General features: G+C 38.3%; 1 protein-coding gene across 5 annotated transcripts in view; it reads right to left on the bottom strand.

The window, feature by feature from the left end:
* UNC79 (unc-79 subunit of NALCN channel complex) overlaps positions 1-23,448 on the bottom strand; it is a 231,192-nt gene that overhangs the window by 19,222 nt on the left and 188,522 nt on the right. For all 5 annotated transcript variants that reach the window (XM_087448020.1, XM_087448023.1, XM_087448021.1 and 2 more), the window contains 3 exons: positions 21,177-21,287; positions 14,336-14,440; positions 5,798-5,875 (listed from right to left, as the gene is read on the bottom strand). In XM_087448020.1, the coding sequence (XP_087304146.1) occupies positions 5,798-5,875; positions 14,336-14,440; positions 21,177-21,287 (294 nt within the window). The remainder of the gene's footprint in view (positions 1-5,797; positions 5,876-14,335; positions 14,441-21,176; positions 21,288-23,448) is intronic.

Raw genomic sequence — 23,448 nt, forward strand, 5'->3', positions numbered from 1 at the left:
ACACCGCTGGGTGCGCTCTCCGAGTCACAGCCTTCAGTCTGGCCCTGACTGCACTGATTGTCTCGCTCTGATTTCACGCTGTTCACTAATGAGTTGGTTCATTTTGTGAATTTCTGACTCACTCCATTGCTCTCAGCGTGGTCTGTGATTGTCTGCCCCCAGTTAGGACAAAATTTGATAAAAGGTTTGTGGTGAGAGCAAAGAAACAGGGACAGCCCTATGGGAGACAGAGTTTACCTGCTTTTTCCACTGGGTGATTTAACTGATTTTTGTTTGCTTGTTTTTAAACTAGTCTGTATACAAAGATGTAGCCTACGTAAAGCCATTAGTATCAGAGTCTTGATAATGTGAATCATCCTAAAACAACAGTAACACTTTATCACTCTAGGGAGTCTTAGATACACATAAAATATGTGCCACCAAATTCTACCACTGGCATCTTGAATCTTCCTCTATCCCAAAAAAAAAGTATATAAACAAATATTGTGTTTGCTGAAAGAGTCAAAATTCTTATAGTCAGTAAAGTCACTTACAACTTAACTTCTCATACATAGTAGGTGCACTATTAAATAGATAAATGTATTATTGTTGTGTTCTTGCTAGGGATAAATAAAGAAACGAAACGGTGATCTTCCCTACACACTACCAGCGTGTTTGGAAAGTTTTAAAGGAAAAGAAAGCATACTTGTGTTTCAGGTTATTAAATGGCATAAACCTGCTCTCAGGGCAATACACTGAATTTAGGATTATAAGCAAAGAAAAGGAAAATGAACAGACAGGCTGCTACATCAAAGCTGCATGAGAGAACCCACACATCAGGCTGAGTATAATGTGGATCAAAAGCAAGCCGTCTTTGAAGCCATCTGAATACTATGCTAAGGCCTTTCTTAGCTTTCTTTAGGAAAATCTGGAACATTATATACTTAACAAGCTCACCCAGTGGCTCTCATTTTCCCATATTCATGTAAATCTGCACAGCACTGAACTATATCACCTTCTATCTCTTCTAGAATGTTACGCCTGTCAGTTCCTCTGACAGGATAACAAACAGTAAAATAAGGTCATTGGCAGTTCTGTCAGAGTGTTTTCCAAGCATTTCACACATTCTAAGGTTTTCTTCTTTTAATTTAAATCAAGTGAAGGAATTATAAAAGGTTATTGTGTTCCTGCTTTTGGAATATTAATCCTTTAGTGCAAGAAAGGATTTCCCCCCGATTTATTCCATTTTCTCTGACCTTTCACATGTCTTGCAAATAGGAGCATATACTCAGTTCTTAAATTTCTTGAAAAGGATTGGTTTCTTTCATAGGCAATATTTTATACCATTTCAACTAGGCAAATGCCACAGAAAATAATTACTAGGGGCATTATTCAGTATTTGTCTTTTAAGTTTGAATTTCAAAAGATGAGAGAAAGGAATTTGCTATTACCCAGTTACTTCTGCTCTAGAGACAGCAACTACATCTAATAAAAGCCTTAAAATACACTTTACAGTCAGGATCATCTTAGTGAGCCATCTACACTATAAAACAAAGCATATAATTTCCAATCCTTTTTTTTTTCACTTTGCAAAACATAAGTATAACCTTAGGTGTGTTCTTTAAAAAAAAAACAAAAAACATAAAGAGTCAAGCGCCACTTATTTCAGAAGGCCTATATTTATTTCAATAGGAAAATTGGTGATAAAGGAGTTGAAAATGTACTCTAACCTCAAAAACACGAAGTGAGGCGAATCATATCCAATTGTTCCTCAAAACTTATATCTGATTTTAAAGTTACATTTCTTAGATTTTAAAAGTAACACGTGTTCAATGTAGAAAACTTGGACAAGACAAATTAATAAAAAGAAAAATTGCCATAATCCTAATTCCCGTCCTCCACCTCCGAGACAGCCACTGTTAACAATTTCCTTCCAATGTTTTTTGAATGCATATAACATGCACACATACGTACAATTTTTTATAAGATTGAGATAACTTTTTCCTAACCTGCTTTGTAATTAACTCCATCATGAGCATTTGCCAATTAATTAAATATTCTTTGAAAACTAGATTTGGTAGCCACATCTACCAAATGTGGTAGATTTGGTAGTCTATTTGTTATCTTACTTAAATAGTACCCTAATGTAGGACATTAATTTTGTTTCCAGGGCCGGCCCCGTGGCTTAGCGGTTAAGTGCCCGCGCTCTGCTACTGGCGGCCTGGGTTCGGATCCCGGGCGCACACCGACGCACCGCTTCTCTGGCCATGCTGAGGCTGCGTCCCACATACAGCAACTAGAAGGATGTGCAACTATGACATACAACTATCTACTGGGGCTTTGGGGAAAAAAACGGAGGAGGATTGGCAGTGGATGTTAGCTCAGAGCCGGTCTTCCTCAGCAAAAAGAGGAGGATTAGCATGGATGTTAGCTCAGGGCTGATCTTCCTCACACACACACACACACAAAAATTTGTTTCTGTATTTTTGCTTTTTTAAATGCTCCTTTAATAAGTATATTTGCATGTAATTCTTCATGTGCATATTTAATTGTTTTCTCCAACATATTCCTAGAAGTTGATTGTCAAACTGCTCCTCAGCAAGATTGTACCATTTTTCACTACCACCAGTAGCTTATAAGAACACTTGCTTCACTTCATCATCAATAAGTTTAATCATTAAGAAACACCTAGCTGACTTGATAGCTGATTTTAATTTTTATATTTTTTAATATTTTTAATATTTTATATTAATTTACAATTCATTGATTGACAGCGAGGGTAAAAGGTTTATTTTGAATGGCTTATTGGTCATTGGAAAGAGTTCTATATGTAGATCCTATAAATGTTTGTTGTTTTTTTGTTGTTATTGGAATGTTTGTCTTTTACTTGTCGATTTCAATAAACCTTTATATATTAGGGATATTATTTCTTTAGCTATCAGGCAGGTAGCAAATATTGAGTTTTAAAAAATTAAACAATAAGGAAACCAGTGAGTGTAGGGCAGAGACTGGCTAGCTACTCACAGACCCATTTCTCTTCTTCCCTGGCATGCAACTGGACCATATTTCCCATCCTCCTTTGCAGTCCGGTGTGGCCATGTGACTGAGTTCTAGCCAATGGAATGTGGGTAGAGGAAATATGCACCACTTTTAGACCTGACTCATGGACACCTTCCATGTGCCATATCTTCTTCTCTTTCCCCAACCACAAGCCGACTGCAGAGGACTGCATATAACAGAAGAAACCTCATCCCTAAGCGTTCATGTGGAAGTTCCTTCCCTCTACTAATCAGGATACCCGTTTAAACCTCACATGAGCAAACAATAAACTTTTTTGTGCTAAGTCACTGAGAATTGGGATTTCATGTCATAGCATCTTGTATTACCTTAACTATTATCAAGAACCCTTAAAAAAAGACTATAGTTTAGTAATTCTACTCCCAGAAATCTTTCATAAATAGTCAAAAATAAGAACAAAGATTTAAGCACAAAGATGTTTAGCGTATATTAGTTACAATTGCAGAATACTGAAAACAACTAAAACATCCAACAAGTACTGTTTGTAAATATTATTTTTTGACTTTTTGGTTGTATTTTATTTTTTTCTTGACATACATTTGACATATAACGTTGTGTAAATTTAAGGTGTACAGCATATTAATTTGATACATTTATATATTGTAATATGATTGCCATTGTAGCAATAATTAGCACCTCTATCATATTACATATTTATCCTTTCTTTTTAGTAGTTGAAATAATTAAGTTATAGTCTCTTGGCAAATTTGATGATTATAATACAATATTGTTATCTATATTCGTTGTACTGTGCATTATATCTCTAGGGCTTATTTACTACTCATTGTAAGTTTGTACCGTTAAACAATATCTGTCCTGTCCCCCCACTGCCCTGTTAATATTATTTTTAATAGTTAATGTTTACTCAGCACTTACTGTATATCTAGCACCATGCTAATAAGCTTTACACGCATTATCTCATTCAATCCTCAACCTAGACATTAGGCCCTGTTCTATCCCATTCTATAGATAACACAAATCAAAGAACCATAGGTTAAATAACTTTCCTGATCACACAGATAGCAAATGTCAGGCCTCAAACTCTTGTAGAGTCTAAAACCCACATTCTTAACCACTATTATACAGTGCATTCACATGAGGTTATGTCACTTTGGGGAAAATGCTTATGACTTATGAAGCCAAAGCTGCATCTATATTATGGTTTCAACTATGTTTAAACAAATATACATAGAAAAAGAAGAAAGAAAATACATTAATATGGTAGCAGTAAAATTATCTCTGGGTTGAACGACTTTATTTTTCCTCTCTCATAATATGTCTCCATATCAAAAAAAAAATTAGGGGAGTCTGGCCCTGTGGCGTAGTGGTTAAGTTCACATGCTCTGCTTCAGCAGCCCAGGGTTTGCAGGCTCGGATCCCGGGCATGGACCTATGCACCACTAATCAAGCCGTGCTGTGGCAGGCATCCCAAATATAAAGTAGAGGAAGATGGGCACAGATGTTAGCCCAGGGCCAATCTTCCTCAGCAAAAAGAGGAGGATTGGCAACAGATGTTAGCTCAGGGCTAATCTTTCTCATCAAAGAAAATTTAAAAATTAGGGGCTGGCCCCGTGGCGTAGTGGTTAAGTTTGGTGTGTTCCACTGCAGTGGCCCAGGTTTGCAGGTTCGGATCCTGGGCACGGACATACACCACTCATCAGCCATGCTGTGGTGGTGACCCACATATAAAAAGTAGAGGAAGACTGGCATAGATGTTAGCTCAGGGCTAATCTTCTTCAAGCAAAAAACGAGGAAGATTGGCAACAGATGTTAGCTCAATCAATTTTGCTAATCTTCCTCAGCAAAAAAAATTAAAATAATGTTTGACGTTGTGGGTAAATGTGGTATATTTATAAACATATATTAATAAAACTTTCTTGGAAAACAACATGGGGGAATACATATTGTTAAGATATTCCTATTCTTTGACTAAGGAATTTATGCCAAGGATATCAAAATAAACATGAAGATGATCTTCGTAGGAATATATATATATAAAATACTATATGCTATTCTATACTAGCAAAGAAACTGGAAAGTACATAAATTTCCAATAATATGGGAATAAGCAAATTAGGCTACCGAATAGATCCAAATATAAAAAGATTTTCTAATACAGTAGAGTTGTTATTTGGGGCAGGGGATTATAAGTGATCCTTTTTCTTTATTAAAATTTTTCTCTCCTGAGAATTTAAATAACTTCTTCAATTAACAATATCTCTAAAGTTTTTGAGTTTGTTGCAATAACCTTGCTATCAATAAGTTTGTGGTTTCTCATCTTCAACCCTATGAGAATCTTAACATATTTTACCAAATAGTCCACTAGTTGATAATAACGGAAATTTTAAACATTTTCAGAGGAAATATTACAAAGGAAAACAAGGTACTACAATGCTTATTTCTTTCTGGCAGTAGTTTAATTGGTTAAAGGGAGCCAGTATAAGAAAACTGATTCTGGAAAAATTGAACTTTAATCAAATCTGTGCTGTATGTCTGGTCATTTCTTTCCTCTCCTTAACTGGCTGCTTCAATTTTATTCATGTTTCCTGGAATTAAAAGTTTCCAGGGGCAGAGATTAATTTGAATTTTCACTAGTGCTCTTTTAAACAAGATGCTAATATGTTTTCAATTTTACAGTGTTTGTTCTATCAAAAGTGAACCAGGACATAGGCCCAAAATACCTCTTTGCTAAACGAGGAAATGAGAATCATAAAATGTAGACAATTCAGTCAGGACTTACTCCAGGTACAGAGGCGATCATCTGCTTGCTCAGGATTGTCGACTCAGCCAGTTTGGTTCCAGCATCTGCACAAATAAACTAATAAGAAATTGAAAGGAGAATTATTTTTAAGAGCACTTGGACAGTAATAAGTAATTTATAATTTTATTAACTTGGCTTCAATTCATTAGTGTTTACTTTCGCAACAATCTGCCCTGGATATATGGGGCTTGCTAATCATGACAGTTCATGCCTATCAGAAATTGAGAATCCTACTGCTGAGATTAACACTCAGATTCTTGCTTTACCCAGACAGCTAAGAAGCACTGAAATGGTACATTCAATCAAGGAAGAAAGGAAAGATGTCAGCATTGTCAGATTTATTCTGAAGTTACTCTATTTATTCTTTAGCACTTCTTGACAGTTACTGAATTTTCACAGATTTTCCAGATTTCTATCATTACGTCATACATTTAGAATGAAAACAGAAAAACAGTCAACCTCAGGGTGAGTATTCTACCTGCTTCTTCCCCTCCAAGGCCCCTCAGCATCTTCCTCCTCCCACGTCATTCGCACCCATGCTCTGTGCTGATAATGACCCCCATTCCTGCTCTGTTGTCCCCACAGGACGTTTTACACACTTCCCTTGTAACAGTCATCACACTAGACTGCAATGACCTACGAGTTTAATTCTTAACCTGCTGTGAGCTTTTCACGAGCAGACTCGATGCATCTCACACCCAGCACCAGCTTCGTGTCTGACATCTCGGAGGGGCTCAGCAAGAGTTTGTGAAATGAAGTGATTAACCAATTGTGACTTGAGATCATGATGAGGATGGATTTGCCAGATTACAATTTAATTTACTTCATTACAGATTTTTACAGGTGTTTCCCACTTAATGCAACACCCAACCACTTATTAATGGTTTTAGGAAGAAAGTTAAGCATGAAGTCTGTAGAGTTTTCTATGAGCAATTAGTTCCTGGTTAATTTCCCTTTCCTGGCCTCTGGCCAGTGGCCCCAACAACTTTGGGATCCAAAGCTTCTGCTAGACAGAGTTCAGAGGCTCTGAAAGAAGCTTCCACACTGACTGCTTTTCCTTCCAATTCATTTCACTCCCATACTGCAAGAGCACAGAAAAGTTAAGTAGGTCAGCCAGACAGGCATGGTCCCGGTCAAACTGGGGAGAAGTGACAAAGGTTGGGGTGGTAGAGAAAATCTCAAGGAGGCCTGATGAGGAACAGAACCAGCATATTGTCAGGCTAACCAGGGGTCAGAATCTAAGCATTATTGATAGGCAGCAAGTTTCGGCTAACAAGGCAGAGCTCTAAGCAGAAGACCTTCCCAGGGCCAGGAGCCCTTAGGCTTCTTGTTCAGGGCCACGAGTTGGGCTTCAAGTGTGGGCGAGGTGGTCCTCCATGAAAGATATTTCGGTATAGGTAACTGAGCCGGGGGCGAGAGGACAGCAAGCAGAGCTGTCCCTGACAGCCAGATGGCAGGAGTGGACACACATCTCCACGCTCACATTCTCCCATTTCTGTTTGCCTCAAATACAGTTACAGAAAGCTCAAGACCCTATTTGGCTATCAACTCTGAAAGTACCAGCTAGGAACATCCAGGGACTACCTAAAATTTTCCATTATGTTATTCAGGAATGCTTATGTATACTCTCCTAACTTAGACTTATTTCTAATATAAGGAAAAGTAAATAAATTAGGATTAAAAAAAAAGTAAAGCCTATAACTTTGGCAAAAACCTCTAAGTAAAAAAGTAAAATATTTCATAGAAGTACATGGTGAAAAGAAGGAACGCTCCCAACCTCCTGGCAGATAGTGCACGTTTTCCCATAAAATGTATTTTCAAAAGCTGAGTCTGCAATCTAAGACAAACTACTAATAACTAAGTTCCAAAACCTCTCTCAGGACACCAACATTTAAATTAATTTCTTTACAACAGAGCTGAGAGACTGCACAGCTAAGAGAGGCCAGAAGGGAAGACAGAACGGCATCTAAGTCCAAGGGAAGGGAGCACAGAGAACAAGAGTGCTCTGTGGAAGTCAGAGCCGCCTACGTGAGGATGATTTAAAACTCTTGGCCCCAACAGACACGTGAAAAGATGTTCAAAATCATTAACTATCAGGGAAATGCAAATCAAAACTACAATGAGATATCACCTCACGCCCGTCAGAATGGCTATAATTAACAAGACAGGAAACAACATGTGTTGGAGAGGACGTGGAGAGAAGGGAACTCTCATACACTGTTGGTGGGAGTGCAAACTGGTGCAGTCACTATGGAAAACAGTATGGAGATTCCTCAAAAAATCAAGGATAGAACTACCTTATGATCCAGCTATTCCACTGCTGGGTATTTATCCAAAGAACTTGAAAACACCAATGCGTAAAGATACATGCACCCCTGTGTTCATTGCAGCATTATTCACAACAGCCAAGACTTGAAAGCAACCTAAGTGCCCATCAAGGGACAAATGGATAAAGAAGACGTGGTATATATACACAATGGAATACTACTCAGCCATAAGAAATGATGAAATCCAGCCATTTGTGACAACATGGATGGACATTGAAGGTATTATGCAAAGTGAAATAAGTGAGAGGGAGAAGGTCAAATACCGTATGATTTCCTTCATTAAGTAGTAGATAATAACAACAATAAACAAACACATAGAGACAGAGATTGGATTGGTGGTTACCAGAGGGGAAGAGGGGAGGGAGGAGGGCGAAAGGGATAATTTGGCACATGTGTGTGGTGATGGGTTGTAATTAGTATTTGGGTGGTGAACATGATGTAATCTGTGCAGAAATAGAAGTATAATGATGTACACCTGAAATTTATACAATGTTATAAACCAATGTTATAAACTGCAATAAATAAAATCTTAGACATAAAAAAATAAACAAATAAAATAAAACCCTCGGCCCCATAAAGTATGCTTGCATGGCCTGGCTGTGCCCCTCAGGGCAAGATAAGATTTGTGAAGATGCAAAACTTCAAATATCTGTATCTCCCTTCAGTGGAAGGCTTTCTCACTTACCATACTCAGTAAAGTGCAATGAGGAGCATAATGTGAACAGGTTGTCAGCCATGTATCGTCAAGATATGAGGCCAAATTCAAATGTCTGAATTGTGAGAACTAATAGATAACTTTAGAATTAATCAAAAATCACTCTAAAAGTTATGGAGGTGCCTCAGAAAGTCCGGTATATTAAAAGGTGTAGAAGTACATAAGCCTCTAAAAGCATCTATTTATTTTTCAGCAATGACACTTAATCCAGTACATTTTTACATAATATGTATAATTAAAACCTTAAGCCTTTCTGTCCTCACTTTATATAGCTGTCAACCATGAACTGAAAAACTCCATTATAATTGTATAGAATTGCTCAAAATATAAAGCTATAACTAAAATCCCAGGGGAAAATGATGACTGCTGTAAAAGGAAGAATTCTCTACTTTCAGATAGAAAGAAATATGCCCGTGAAATATGTACTCCCACATAAACACAAAAGAAACACGATATCCATTATGTGTCATTACTAAATTCATTATCAAAATGACACTTAAAATAGCATCTCCACCTCTCATCCCAGAGAGTGATCAGATTATTACTAACTCAACTAATATTAATAACCCCACATCAATAGTAACTGTGGATTAAAATCAACAGCCATACCTCTGCCATTTCTTTGTCCTCCAGCCCACAACTAACCTATCTTTAAAAGAAAACCTTTCACCCACATGTTCTCACAGCTTGAATGTGCAGGTATATCCCACACAGTGGGAGTGTTACAGGCAAATCAGCAGAATGCCTACTCTTGACACATAATAGGAGCTGAGGAAATTCTTTTTGATTTGAGCTTATATAGGCTTTATGGTGGCTTTTAATCATTTATCACTCTATTATGAAAATGCGGCTGTATTCCATCCTGAGAACATTTATAATAACATATTATACATAAAATATCCACAGCAGACCAGCAGAAGAGAAAATGTTGTAAGTGAAAGGAACAACGTCAACAGATCTGAATTAAAACAATAAGAAAGGGCATCTGTTGAAAGTGCAGAAGGACTATGCCCCGATGGTCAACAGTTCAGATTCTGAAGAATGTATGGTATATTTTTTCTATTTGGCAAATTCTTTCCTGTCTCCATGCCTCTTTCTCTTAAAAACAAATCCACTTGAATATTTAAGGTGACCTGACTTTATATGTAAGAAAAACAAACAATAGGAGTCATGTCTGGACAACCACAATATAGCAGACTGGGAGATTTCCCATAATGCCGGGCCTCCAGGAAGAATTTCTAGGAATTAAATAACAGATTGGTACCTGTCACTGCCTTGAAATGTTTACAGCTTGGGTGACCCCACATCCCTTGGGCAAGTGTTCCATTGTTCTTTAAGGTGAGTCTCTTATTGACAGAGTGTTTGGGAAACAATGAAGGTATGGTCTATCTATGAGAAGAATACAAAAGGCTCCCTCTCTGTGAATTCATCCATCTACTAAGTTATTAATTAGAGAGGTAGTAGGGGAAATACCCAGGTGTTTTCCTGTGAGTGAAAGAATGAATGGGAAATCCAAGGTTTGAGCAACTGACTCTCTTCTCACTAATGGGGCCAGTGTCATTCATGACACATCACCAGGGGAGTTTTTTCTTCCAATTGTTGCTTTCTTTTCTGTTTCTGTTGCATTTTCTGTTAGACAAAGCCACCCCCATTGCCTTCAGATGATGGTCACTGATATCTATGAAGGAAGTCACTGTCTGCCCCAAACACACCACCTGTCCATACCGTCAGCCGGGCCCTCCAAGCACCAGGAACCGATGTGCCCCACCAGTAAAAGGGACAGCTTTTCTCTGACTCCAGGCTAGACTCTCTGGCCTAAGAGAAGCTACCCGAGAGCAGGCTATCACTTCTGCTACCCTCCAGAGAATAGGACCCAGGCAGTCAAGGGCAAGAAGAAAAGGAACTGGGAAACCCTACAGAAAGATGCACTATTCATAAGGAGAGACAAAAGATGCTTCTCCCTCATCCCATGAGTGGCCCATGGAGGACTTCTCTCCATGACTTACCCAGGAACTCCAGAGCCGTTAAGGGAACTACTTCTGTTTTTTTAAGTATACCTCACTTTTCTTTTTCTCAGTAATGAAAATGGTTTATTCTAAGAATTTGTAGAATAAAGATATGTTACTACTTCAAAATGGCATGATGGTTAACATTTTCTGTTGGAGAAGGTTGAAACATTATTCATAAAGATGTTCCTCATGGGTACGATCTCAAAATGTCTCCAAAATACCTCTCCAACCTAAATAACTTTACAACTTGATTTTTCAATTTAACTTGATGATTCAATGACAAATACATATTTGTTTTAAAAAGATGAAAATGGTATTCATTTGAAATGGTATACGAGAATCCAAAAAACACACTCAGAAGAATCTACTTTTTTGCCTTCTTTCTTCCTAAAGCTAATTTGTTTCGTTATTTATTCACCTAGCTGTGATGCAATAATCACTGTTTTCATGGTTTCCTCAAGCACTGGGCAATTTAAACTGTCAGTGTTCTTTTGCTGTCTTGTGACAAGAGCTTATTATGGTTGACTAATGTACTTCACAGAAAACCAGTCCCCAGTTGCAGTCACAGCATGGGGTGCTAGACCCTAAGAAGATCAGCCATGCAGATCTGCTCTGCTCAAGACTGAGGGCAATTAGGGGAACACTCTCCAATGTCCGAGGAAAGCATGGCTTTCAGGGCCTGGAAACCTTGGCTCTTTTGAGGTGGCAAGTCCCCAACCGAGACACTATCACAAGCAAGTGACTTCCAGACACTGTCAACCTGCTAGCCTTAAATCCCTCATGAGCTATTTCATTAAGCCCAGTTGACCTGCCCTCTCCTCCAAACCAGTGTGGATCCCCTTAATCTTTATGGTCAGTTTGTGTCAAAGTTGCTTACACTCAAAAGCGGTGTTGCTACCGATGTGTGAGTAGGAGGGGCTGGCCAATGCAATCCACTGGAAGAGATTCAAAGACTGCCTCTCTTTAGCAGCAGAAGCAATTTGCTTCTGACTTCCTCTTGGGTTGTCTAGCATCTTAGTACAATGGAGCCATTTAATTCTGACTACATCATTCCTGACATCTATTGCTGTCATTTTCCAGCAATCACTGCTCTCAGAGAGCTTCAATGTGCCCTGGAAAGCTCTTCAAAGACAATCTAAGACAATACTTCATTGAAAGTACACCAACTTTTTATTAAATCTCAAGCCTTTGAGAAAAACTCAATTTTGGTCCTAAGGATTAGTAGTATATGGTGAGGGAGAAACGGGACCAGGGAGTGGATATTAAATGGTAAATGACTGGTTTTGTTCCTCCTCTTCTTCCAGGTAAACTCCTGCACATCCTTCAAAGTCCACCCAGTCCCTTTTCTATACTACTTCCTTACTCAGAACACACCTTTGCTACTGTACCCATTACACTGTGCCAGAAATTTTTGTTCACATGTCAACTTCACCTATCATGTAGTAAACTCCTGGAAGGAAGGGGCCATGGCTTATTCATCTCTGTTTCCCCAGCACCTGGGCCTGGTCAGGGCTCATAATGGCCTAATGAGCCTTCCTCCATCTCCCAGGCTTGAGTTGGCCACTCCTTCCTCCATAGTACCTTACATCCTGTGTAGACTTTCAGTATAGTGGTTAGCACATTGTCAGGATAGGGCCTATGCCTTTTACATCTCTGTCCCCAGAACCTAGCCTACAATAGACAGTCAGTAAATATTTGTAGTGGGAAATACTGCTGAATAGTCAAATGTGGCCAAATGACAGAAGACTTCGACACTCCAGGTACTACAAGGTCACTGCAGGTTTTCGATGAAGGGAGTGATCTGATAAAAAGCAGAGTTTTTAGCAAAATTCCTCTAGGCAGCCACAGGCCAGCAGATTGCATTGGCGTGGAAAGAGACGAAGGCAGTGCAAAAAGCTAAGAGCTGTTATGGTAATCCAGGTAAGTGACGGAAGGAGCCTGACTAGGCTGTGTTCCACACTGAATAGAGCCTGTGGTCAGGTGCTGACACTGCTTGGGCCAGCTGTGTGATCTCAGGCAAGTCACTGGACCCCCTGAGCCTCAGCCTCCTCATCTGTAACACAGAACCAACACCTTACCTGGTTGTAAGATTAAGTGGGGGAATATGTAAAGCACTCAGCATGTTTCCTGGCACATAATAGGTGCTCAATTAATGCTCCCTTCTCCCTTATCTCTCTCCAAATTGCACCCAAAGTAACTAAGATTCAGGGAAACCTGCCTAGTTCCTTGATAGCAAGCTCCCATTTTCCTTCAGTCATCTAACCCCAACCTTGTAGGCCCAGACTCTGGGACTGGTCTTAATGCTCATCAGGGAGAGATGAAAGAGCTGTGACTCGGTTCCTGGGCACTCTGCACAGAGGCAGTCTGAATGCTACCTGATCCCAGCTGTAGCTCACGGCCAAGTCTTTAAATCCAGCCTCAGTCATTGAAGTGTAAGACAGGGTCCCAGGTTACCTGACCCCCTTGCTAACACCTGATCCAGCCTGCTTTTTCTCAACCCCATCCTTATGTCATTACCCCTAAATTTAGTCCACCTTCCTGCCAAAGCTGCCCCCCATTGCTTGAAGCCACTCAGCCTCTGGTGCTGAACCCCAACCCATGCAGAGACTTTTGCCTGCACCCACCAGTCCTTTGTGGCCCAGCTTGAATGCCACTTCCTTCGTGAAGTCTTCCCTGATTTCATACCACACGAGGTGGGATGCCTCCTGCTCTCAACTTCCCCCTAGAACTTTGTTTACATCTCTCTCTCTCGTGACACTAGTCATAGTCTGTCTCATGTGATCAAAACCCGCACATCTGTCTAAGATGATGAGCTAAAGACACCAGGGATGGAAACCTTCAGCCCCTCATAAGCAGCTCTGCAACCAAAAGCACAAACTTTGCAAGTTCTCTGGGGTCTGTCTTGTATGCGTTCAAGCCCCCACCCCACCCCTGCCTCAGAGCTCCATGGGTGCTGGTTCTTTCACGTCCACCTCCCACCCTGGCTGGACACGGTACATCCTGCCGTTTGACTGTATCTGGTCGGGCCCACCCTCACCTTCACTTCTGCTTCACAGAGATTTGGTGACCCACCCACACTCACGCGACTCTGCAATCAGACCTAAGCCTGGTCCCCTATTTTTGGCTTCAATAGTCCTGTCTCAGCTCTAGTTGCTGGTAATGAGCTGCCCTCTGACCTACTGGACTGTAAATTTCTCAAGGATATAAATTATTGTTTCATTCTTTGTTTTGGTCCCTCACAGAACTAGTTCCACAGTAGGAACAAAATAAACACTTCTTTTTTGTCTTTTTTAGCCAGTGGAAGCGCCAAGTGCACAGTGTTAGTTAGATCACAGCTCATATAAGATATATTATTTCTCATCTCTGGGCAGAGAGATTTGATTTATGCATATGCCCACACCTTCCTTAATTTTTCCAGACATAAGTGGACCTCATGAAAAGTATTACAAATGAGGCATAAGCCTACCTGGACAAGCAGAAGGAGGTTTGTATCTGGTAAAGGAGATTTCAGCTTCAGGGCCTGCAGAAGTTCTAGAACAACACTGCGAGACAAGTAGAATTTATCCCGCTCCTAAATAAAACAAGATAGAAGAAGGTAAGCAATTTCTAAAAATTCAATTAGAAAAGATCTATGTCAAAGAGCTGCCAAAAGATTCAAAGATCAGAAATAAAAATCAGTATTTAAAAATGCATAATGAACTGTCCTTAAGAAATAAAATTAAAACTAAAGAGAAAAAATAAAAAAGGCATTTTTGTGTGTGTAATGAGTTTACTGAAGCACTGAGAACACATAATTTAATGCATAAGAAAAAGGCTCTCTCTTAAATACTGAAACCACAGGATTTGGTTCTTATTTGCAGGGAATGATAGGTATCAAGAACTGCAGAGATTAAACAAATCTAAAAGTAGTTTTTGCAATAGAAAATGAGTTAGAGAGAAATATGTACAACTGTTTAAAGGGTCTCATATCCTCTCTAAGGAACTTACTATTCAAATGGGCTATTTTAAGCAAATAGAAAATAGAGAGATGGAATATATTATGTACTACCACTCATCTTTGTCAAATCATAACATTTTGCTTTATTTAACACTTCTTTATAATCAATCAAATATCTAGAAACAGTTGAAGCTACCTATACAGTGCTCTCTTTTCTTTCTCCCTTCTTTGAAGTAGCCACTATTTCGAATCTGGCGCTTATTATTTCATGTATGTTTTTACACTTTTACTACATATGTTTGCCTCCATTATAATGTATAACATTATTTTTGCATGTCTTTTAACTTTCTATCATGGTATCATACTGTGCATATCTTTCTGCAACTTATAATTTTTCACTACATTATATTTTTGAAATTAGTCCCTATTGATACATGTAGCTCTAGTTCTTTCAACTAAATGGCTTAATAATATTTCATTGTATGAACATACCAAAATTCATTGATCTGTCCTCCTGTCAACGGAATACTAGATTGTTTTCAATTTTGTAAGGCTTTTTTATTGTCAACTATAACACACATGCTGAAAAGTACATAAAACATAAGCATGCAGATAAGTGGATTAATATAGATTGAACACTCATGTAATCAGCACCCAGGTCAAACAACAGCACATCACAAGCACTTTAGAAGCCCCCTATGTGTCCTTTCTTGATCATAATCAAGTAACTGGAGACCCTGTGGGTCTGCATCCACTGTCTTTTCTTTCTACTCATTCTCGCTCATGGTATCTTGCTTCCTCATATGTCTGGTTATCTTTGCACACTGGATGCTTTATTTAAAAAATTATTTGTAGAAAAATTTGAGCCATGAAATGTTATTTTCCTCCAAAAAGCTTTCTGTTTATTTTTCGCCCAGTACCTGGAAGCACTAGCGGTCCACGGTTACGTTAACAAACATACAAACCTTGTAATATCTTATCTTGAGCCACCAAAAGGCTTGACAGTGAGCTGTGTCCATGTGAGGTTAAGTTTACTTCTGGACTATCTTTACTCTGTGGTCCCAACCAAAACTGGGGGAGGCGGGGTACCGTATCAGACAGAGCCTCTGCTCTTGGTAGGTGCTGGATTCTGACTTTTGTCCCCCTAGCCTCCTGGATCTTCCAAAATTGCAGTTTAGCCTTTCAGTCACATCTTCCAGATAGACAAACACCCCCAGGGCAAAAATGGCCTTCAGTGCTAGGCTCACTCTGCATTTCTGTGCTCTCTCAGATCTTAGCCTGGTAATTCTTCTATATCTGGTTAATATTTTGATGCTTTTAAGAAGCTTTCCGAACAATTTGTTCATTTTTTTTTACCTTTTTAAGTTAAGTGGCAGGATAGGTTCAAATTTTCTAGTCCATTATCATCAGGAGAGAAAATCTAGGATTTTTATTGGAATTATACTAAATTTATAGGTTATTTTGTGAGAATTAGCTGTCTTTATTACGCTGAGTCCTTGTCCACGAACATGAGATCTGTCTCCACTTATTTAATGCTGTTTAATAAAATTTTCTGGTTATCTCCATAAAGTTCTTGCACATTTTTATTAGATTTATTTTTTGTTGCCACCATAAATGACATTTTTAAAGTATATTTTATGATCATTTGTAACTAAATATTAAAGGTAGATGATTTCTGGGTATTCACTTGTATGCAGCATCCTTGCTGAACTCTCTTATAAAAGTTATAAAAAGGTGTCTATAGATAGATTCTCTTCAGTACATTTGTAGTCACATCATCTATGAAAACTGAGAGTTTTATTTCTCCTTTCTAGTCCTTATACCTTTTATTTCTTCTTCCTATCTTATTGAACTGAGTAGGACCTCCAAGACCATAATGAATAGAAGCAGTGATAATGGCCATTCTTGTCTTATTTATGATTTTAAAGGAACTACTGTTGGCATTTCACCATTAAGGATAATGTTTCCTAGAGGTTTCTGGAAGACACCCTTTATCAAGTTAAGGAAGTTCCTTTCTATTCAGTTTGACAAGATTTATCATACATGGATGTTGAATTATATAGAATGCTTCTTTTCCGCCTGCTGAGATAATGATAAAAGTTTTCTTTTCTCCTTTAATCTGGTAACATGGTGACATAAATAGATGTTCTAATATTTAAATCACTCTTACATTTCAAGAAAATCCTCACTGGGTCATGAGGCTTTATTTTTAATGCATTAATTTGCTATTATTCACTCAGAATTTTTGCATCTTTGAAGCATAATTGGCCTATAATTTTCCTTTCCCCCACCGCCCTTGTCTGTTGCTACCAAGATTCTACTGGCCTCATAAAGTATGTTGGGAAGCATTCCCTTTTTTCTATTTCTTGTTATTAGTTTGCATAAAGTAGAGTTAAACATGTTCCTTAAATGTCTAAGAGAAGCTGTCTTTAAAACTGGAATGATTTTAATTACTGATTCCATTGTTAATCATTTAAGTCAAGTCATCTTTTTTTCTGATTGTTACATATTACATTTTTCTAGAAAATTGTCCCTATTGTCCAAGATTTCATATTTACTGGCATAAAGTTGTTCATTTTTAGATCCCTAATATACTAAAGTTATGTTCCTTTTTTCATTGTTGATATTCTTTATCCGTGCCTTTTCTCTGCTTCTCTTGATCAGTCTTGCCAGAGTTTTGGTAACTTTATTAGTATAACCAAAGAGCTCCCTCATACATTTCACTCCTTCCTTCTTGGTTCAGTTTTTTTCTTCTTGTAATATATCTTTCAGTACTTGTTTCAGTTAAGAATCTATTAGGAAATTTATTATTTGCCTAATAGTTTATTTATTTAGCCTTAACTCTTAAATGATAACTTAGCTGGTAGAGAATTCCAGGTGGACAGTTATTTTTTTCTCATAATTTTAAAGACTTATTTTTCCCATCATCTTCTGGCTTCCACTGTGCTGTTGAGAAATTTGTTGTCAGTCTATCTGTAGAGTGTCTTTTCTCTTGGTTGCCCTTAAAATATTTTATTTATCTTGGCTATTCTGCCAAGGGGTACATACTCATGTAGACTATGACATGAGCAGGTAAAACTTTAGTTTATTTGTAAAACTTTTAGGGCTCATTGTGCTTCCTGAATCAGAGCATTAATGACTTTCATCAATTCTAGAATTGACAAAAAGCCTGTTTCCCTTCTCTGAAACATTTATTAGATATGTTAGATCTTCTCTTTATTTATTTTATTTTATTATTATTATTTTTTTGTGAGGAAGATCAGCCCTGAGCTAACATCCGTGCTAATCTTCCTCTTTTTGCTGAGGAAGACCGGCCCTGAGCTAACATCTATTGCCAATCCTCCTCCTTCTTTTTCCCCAAAGCCCCAGTAGATAGTTGTATGTCATAGCTGCACATCCTTCTAGTTGCTGTATGTGGGACGTGGCCTCAGCATGGCTGGAGAAGTGGTGCATCTGTGCGTGCCTGGGATCCAAACCTGGGCCGCCAGTAGCGGAGTGCGCACACTTAACCGCTAAGCCATGGGGCCGGCCCCAGATCTTCTCTTTATATTCTTCATCTCTTTATCTGTCTTTGCTGCATGTTACGTAATTTCTTCAGATCTATTTTCCATTTCGCCAATTCCTTCTTTAGCTATGTCTAATTTGCTGCTTAACTTGTTCATTGAGTTTTTAATGTCAGTGATTATTTCATTTCTAGAATTTCTGCTTTGTTCAAATTTATCTGTTTTTTTTTTTGGAAAGTGACTAGAACTCTTCTCATGTTTTTAATTCATCTTTTATTTGCTTATCATTTAAAGTGTGTTTTTATAGTCTCTGTCACAGTTTTAATATTGGATATTCTTAGGGGGAATAATCTTGCTGTTTGTTGACTCTGCTAATTTAGCTCATGGGGGATTATTTCTTCATATGTTTTGTAATTTTAGATTGTGAGCTCATGTTCATCTGGATGTAAATTATGGGAATCCTCTTGGGCCTAGGTTGAAGGCATATCCCTTCAGAGAGGTTTGAAGATTGATTCTGAACTTGCTTCTACCAGACACTCCAATGCTATTACTTGCTAAGCCCCAATGATACTTGACTTTTCAGTTTAGGGGTTCACAGAGCATGCAGGTATTATAAATTCAAACTCTAAACATGTCCAAAGATAGGCTCATGTTTACTAATTCTCAAGGGAGACTATAAATCTGTTCTTGAGTTCTCAGGCACAGACAGATCCTAGTCACCTCCATATAACAATATATTCTTTCCAAATCACCCTTTTACCAAATGTATAGCCTTTCAAGGGTTCTGACTTTCTCCTGGGGACAACTTAGCTCCAACTCCCAGCCTGAATTAGTCCCAAGGCCTCATCTCCTTTCTCTGTGTGGTCTTCAAAACTCAAACCACTAAGTTACCAAGACAAGCAACTCTTTCACCCCAAGACTGCTACAAAATCGGCTTATATTCTTATCACTCTGGTTCTCAATTACCTCTCCATTCTTGCCCCTTTCATTCCTATAAAATCAGCTATATATTTAAAATCGAGTTTATTACATTTCATCCAGTACTTCCAGTGTCATAAGTGGGACAGTCTTCAGGTTATCTAGACCGTCAGATTGCCAGAAAGAGAAGTCTCCAGAGCCCTTACCTTACCATGCCTTTTCTTTTGATTAAATAAGGGAGAAGGCTCCATTAGATACTGTTATTTCTTTAACTATTTATGACAGTTTCTCATTATCTATGAAGAAGGTGGGAAAACCCTAGATTGAAGCTTTCTACAAGTAATAGCCATTTTGAGTTGAGGAAATGAGGAAGGGTAGATGACAACAGGAAGTGAAAGGCCACTGAAGTTATGATAGATTATGAGGGGATACAATGTATAATAAATATTCAAAACCAAGAATATCTTGAATTCAAAATAGTGAAAGGTCCCCTGTAATTAATAACTATAATGTACAACATAGAAAGTACAAACTCATTACGGTTCTTCCTCTAAAAAAATGTATAATTTAAACAAATCAAACATAAAGAAAATTTAAAAATAAAATAACTCTTAAAAATAGAACATCTTTTCATGTACTTGGTGCTCTGTCTTACAGATCTATTTTTTTAAGTGAAAAAAGGAATAAGTCATTTTTCAGGAAGAATTTGAAAGTAGAAAAAAATGCTGATGATTTTGGTAGTTAGAAAACATATTGTTCCAGGCAGAGTAATAAATAGCTTACAATCAGAAAGACTAAAGAGAAGATCATCACGGAACACTTAACACGGCAGAACAGACACAAGATGGTAAGAAAGGAGACAAGAGTGTTTCAAATAGAGTGAAAGCCTTGATATAAAATTAGATTTTTATGAGGAAAATAAAGCGCTTATAGAAGTGGACAACATGAACAAAGGAGTATTCCAAATATTCAAGACAGAACTACAGAAACAGAGACCTCATTGAAAATGATCTTGGAAAATTTGGAAATGGACAAGTAACATTTGCACATTGTTCTTAAGGACAGAAATGCTCCCAGTTTGCCCTGCCTTCTGCATTTCCATTAGGACAGTGTCTATCAGCTCCAACAAGGCTGCTATATGTACTGGGCAAGCAGTACTTTTCCACTCCCTCAGTAGTGGGGCAGGGGATACTAAAGATAATGCAATAGAGAAACCATTATTAAGGCAAGATGACAAAAGATGAGATTACAATCTCAGAGGCCAAGAACTCAGAACTGGGGAGACAAATGATGAGAATTAAAGAGCTCTCCACAGGCTTTTACAAATGACAAGCTGATATTTTTCTACTTTGGGTATAAAAATGATACGTAGTGATGGCTTGCCAGCTAATCACGGGATGGTGAACTTGAAAACAACTTTAAGAGGTCATTTAGACCGTTATCTCATGTCATTCAAAACACCTCTTCTCTTCTAAACCATATGACCCTCAATTCTCCAAACTTGCATATTTAAGATATAGTTTATATATGCATGTGTGTAAAGTGTTTCCTTCCAACGATAATTAATAGACCTCAGTAGAATTACTCTTTTTTTTTTTTGAGGAAGATCGGCCCTGAGCTAACATCTGCCAATCCTCCTCTTTTTGCTGAGGAAGACTGGCTCTGGGCTAACATCCATGCCCATCTTCCTCTACTTTATATGGGATGCCGCCACAGCATGGCTTGACAAGCGGTGCATCGGTGCGCGCCCGGGATCTGAACCGGCGAACTCCGGGCCGCCGCAGCGGAGCGCATGCACTTAACCGCTTGTACCACCGGGCCAGCCACCTAGAATTACTCATTTTTAACTATATTGAAGCAATTAACCTAACAGGGATTTGATACTGATTAGAAAGAATATGTCTCTGCCAGTTTTCATTTCCCAGGAACACACACATATGCAACCTTACCTTAGTGAAAGCTCGGTAACATAAGCCACACACCTCCACCAGGTAGGCCAAAGTGAAGACAGCATTCTGAATTACAAAGCTGAGCAGTTTTGAAAATGGTTCCAACAAACTCTGCAATGAGATTGGGACCAATTAAAATCAATTGGTCTAACAAGAACAGAACGGTACCTTCAATCAATGGCTCAAAGAGCATGAATTAATCATTTTATTGCTAAAAAAAAAAATCCATTTTTCCAGGTGGCATCATTTATAAACCTACTTAACTCCAACCCTATCCTCATGTACACTTCCAGCAATCAAGACTTTGTGAGGTTTGCATTAGGATCTCCCACTCTATTTCTCAGAATCGTTAGGCATCTATGGGTTCATCGGATCCAGCTCCTCTAGAAGCCTACCATCTCAGTTAAGTAGCACAAACCATCTTTGCATGTAAGTACCAAAGCACTATTAGTTTAGATAAAACTCATCATGACCCAGCTTCCTGCCAAATGTTAATCACGAAGGCATTGTCAGTTTTGGTTTCCCAATCTGAATCCCACTCATAAAGGGTCAGTTTTAGATCCATACACTTTCTTAAGTCATTTAGAAACATTTATTGAGCACCTACTAAATATCAGGAAGAGTTAGATGCTTTTATATAGTTTATCTCATTGAAATTTCTTATAACAATCCTGGGGAGACAGTATGCTATAATAACGACATAAGCTACAGAATCTCACACAAGTGTTTTCAAGCTCTAGCTCTCTGTGACCTTGAGCAAGTGATTTAACCTCTCTGGACTTAGTTCTCTCCTCTCTACAATGAGGATAATAATAGCCTTCACCTCATTAGTGTTGTGAGAATTAAAGGAGATAATGTATTTAAAGCACTTGGCAACAGTAAGCCCTCCATCACTGTTGCTATGATCTGCATCACAACTCTCTGAAGCTTTGGTACCCCTGTTCTGCAGCTGAGGCAGTTAAACAGGGAAGTAACTTGTCTAAGGCCATACAGCTATTAAATGGAATTCAAACCCAAATTCCATGGCAATTCTCCAGAGGCAGAATTGCTCTGTAGGGAAGACAGGATTTTAATTGGGCTCCAAAAGACTTCCATGCCATGACTTCCACAATTTCTCAACCTCTAAAGTCTTAACTGTCTGGATTATAAAAGTAATACATGCTTGATGTGCAAACGCAGAATCTGTAGGAAAGTACAGATAAGAAAAGAAAAGTCATCCATAATCCCACCACTAGTGATGACATTTAGATATATTTCCCTTCTTTGTTGCACATCAGTTTACTTAGTTGAAATCTTACATACACAATCCTAAATTTTGTTAATTTCATTTTGTTAATAATAACATAAGAAATTCCCAATGCTATTTAATATTTTATTCATAATCATCCAATTTAATAGCCACAAAAGTCACGTTTTATTATAAATAACATCCCACTAAATATGTTTTTGCATGAAATTTGCATTTTCTTTTTTTTCCTTAGAATAGAGTCCCAGGAAAGGAATGACTAAATCAAAGGATATGAGCACTTTTGAGATCCTTTTTCCTTACTGATACAAAAATGAATTCATTACATGTTAGTTGTCCCTGAGGATAGGAATTATGTCTTTCATTTGTTTGTATTCCCCACAAAACCCATATAGTGCTTTCCATATAGAAAATCTTAAAGAAACTCTTTGAAACGCTACTGTTGATTCAGTCTTCTTTGCTCTGCATAAATGTTGCTGCCTTGCAACACTGATGATGGATGAGTGAGGACAGGAATATGTCTCTAGTTGACATACAATGCATCCTTATGGGTCAAAAAGAGAAACCTGACTTCAAACCTATATAGAAACTTGCTCTTATATCTAGCAAAGCAGTATGGTGATGGGGCAATTCGGTACAACAGAAAAATCAAGGAACTTAGAATCAGAGGACCTAGGTTCAAGTCTCAAATCTTCCACTAACCAGCTACGCGACCTTGGCCAAGACACTTCATCTCTCTGAGCCTGTTTCCTTATATGTAAATGAGCAGAGTAGACCAAATGATCTCTTTGCAACTTTCCAGCATAAACATGACTCTATGAAAGCACAGTCAAGGTAAAAGGTTACAGAGGATGTGCCTTCTTGGTATATTAACTAGTAGTTACAAGCGATCGCAATACAAACGATTGCATTATTGCATGTAATGCAGACCAGAAATGTAGCCAGGAACACAAAGGCGAATGAGACACAGTGCTGGACTTCATGAAGCTCACAGCCTCACTGGGGAAACCTCAGTACAATATAACC

Source organism: Ceratotherium simum, chromosome 24 (genome assembly GCF_057802395.1).
Source record: "Ceratotherium simum simum isolate JZ-2026a chromosome 24, ASM5780239v1, whole genome shotgun sequence".
Classification (NCBI taxonomy): Eukaryota; Metazoa; Chordata; class Mammalia; order Perissodactyla; family Rhinocerotidae; genus Ceratotherium; species Ceratotherium simum.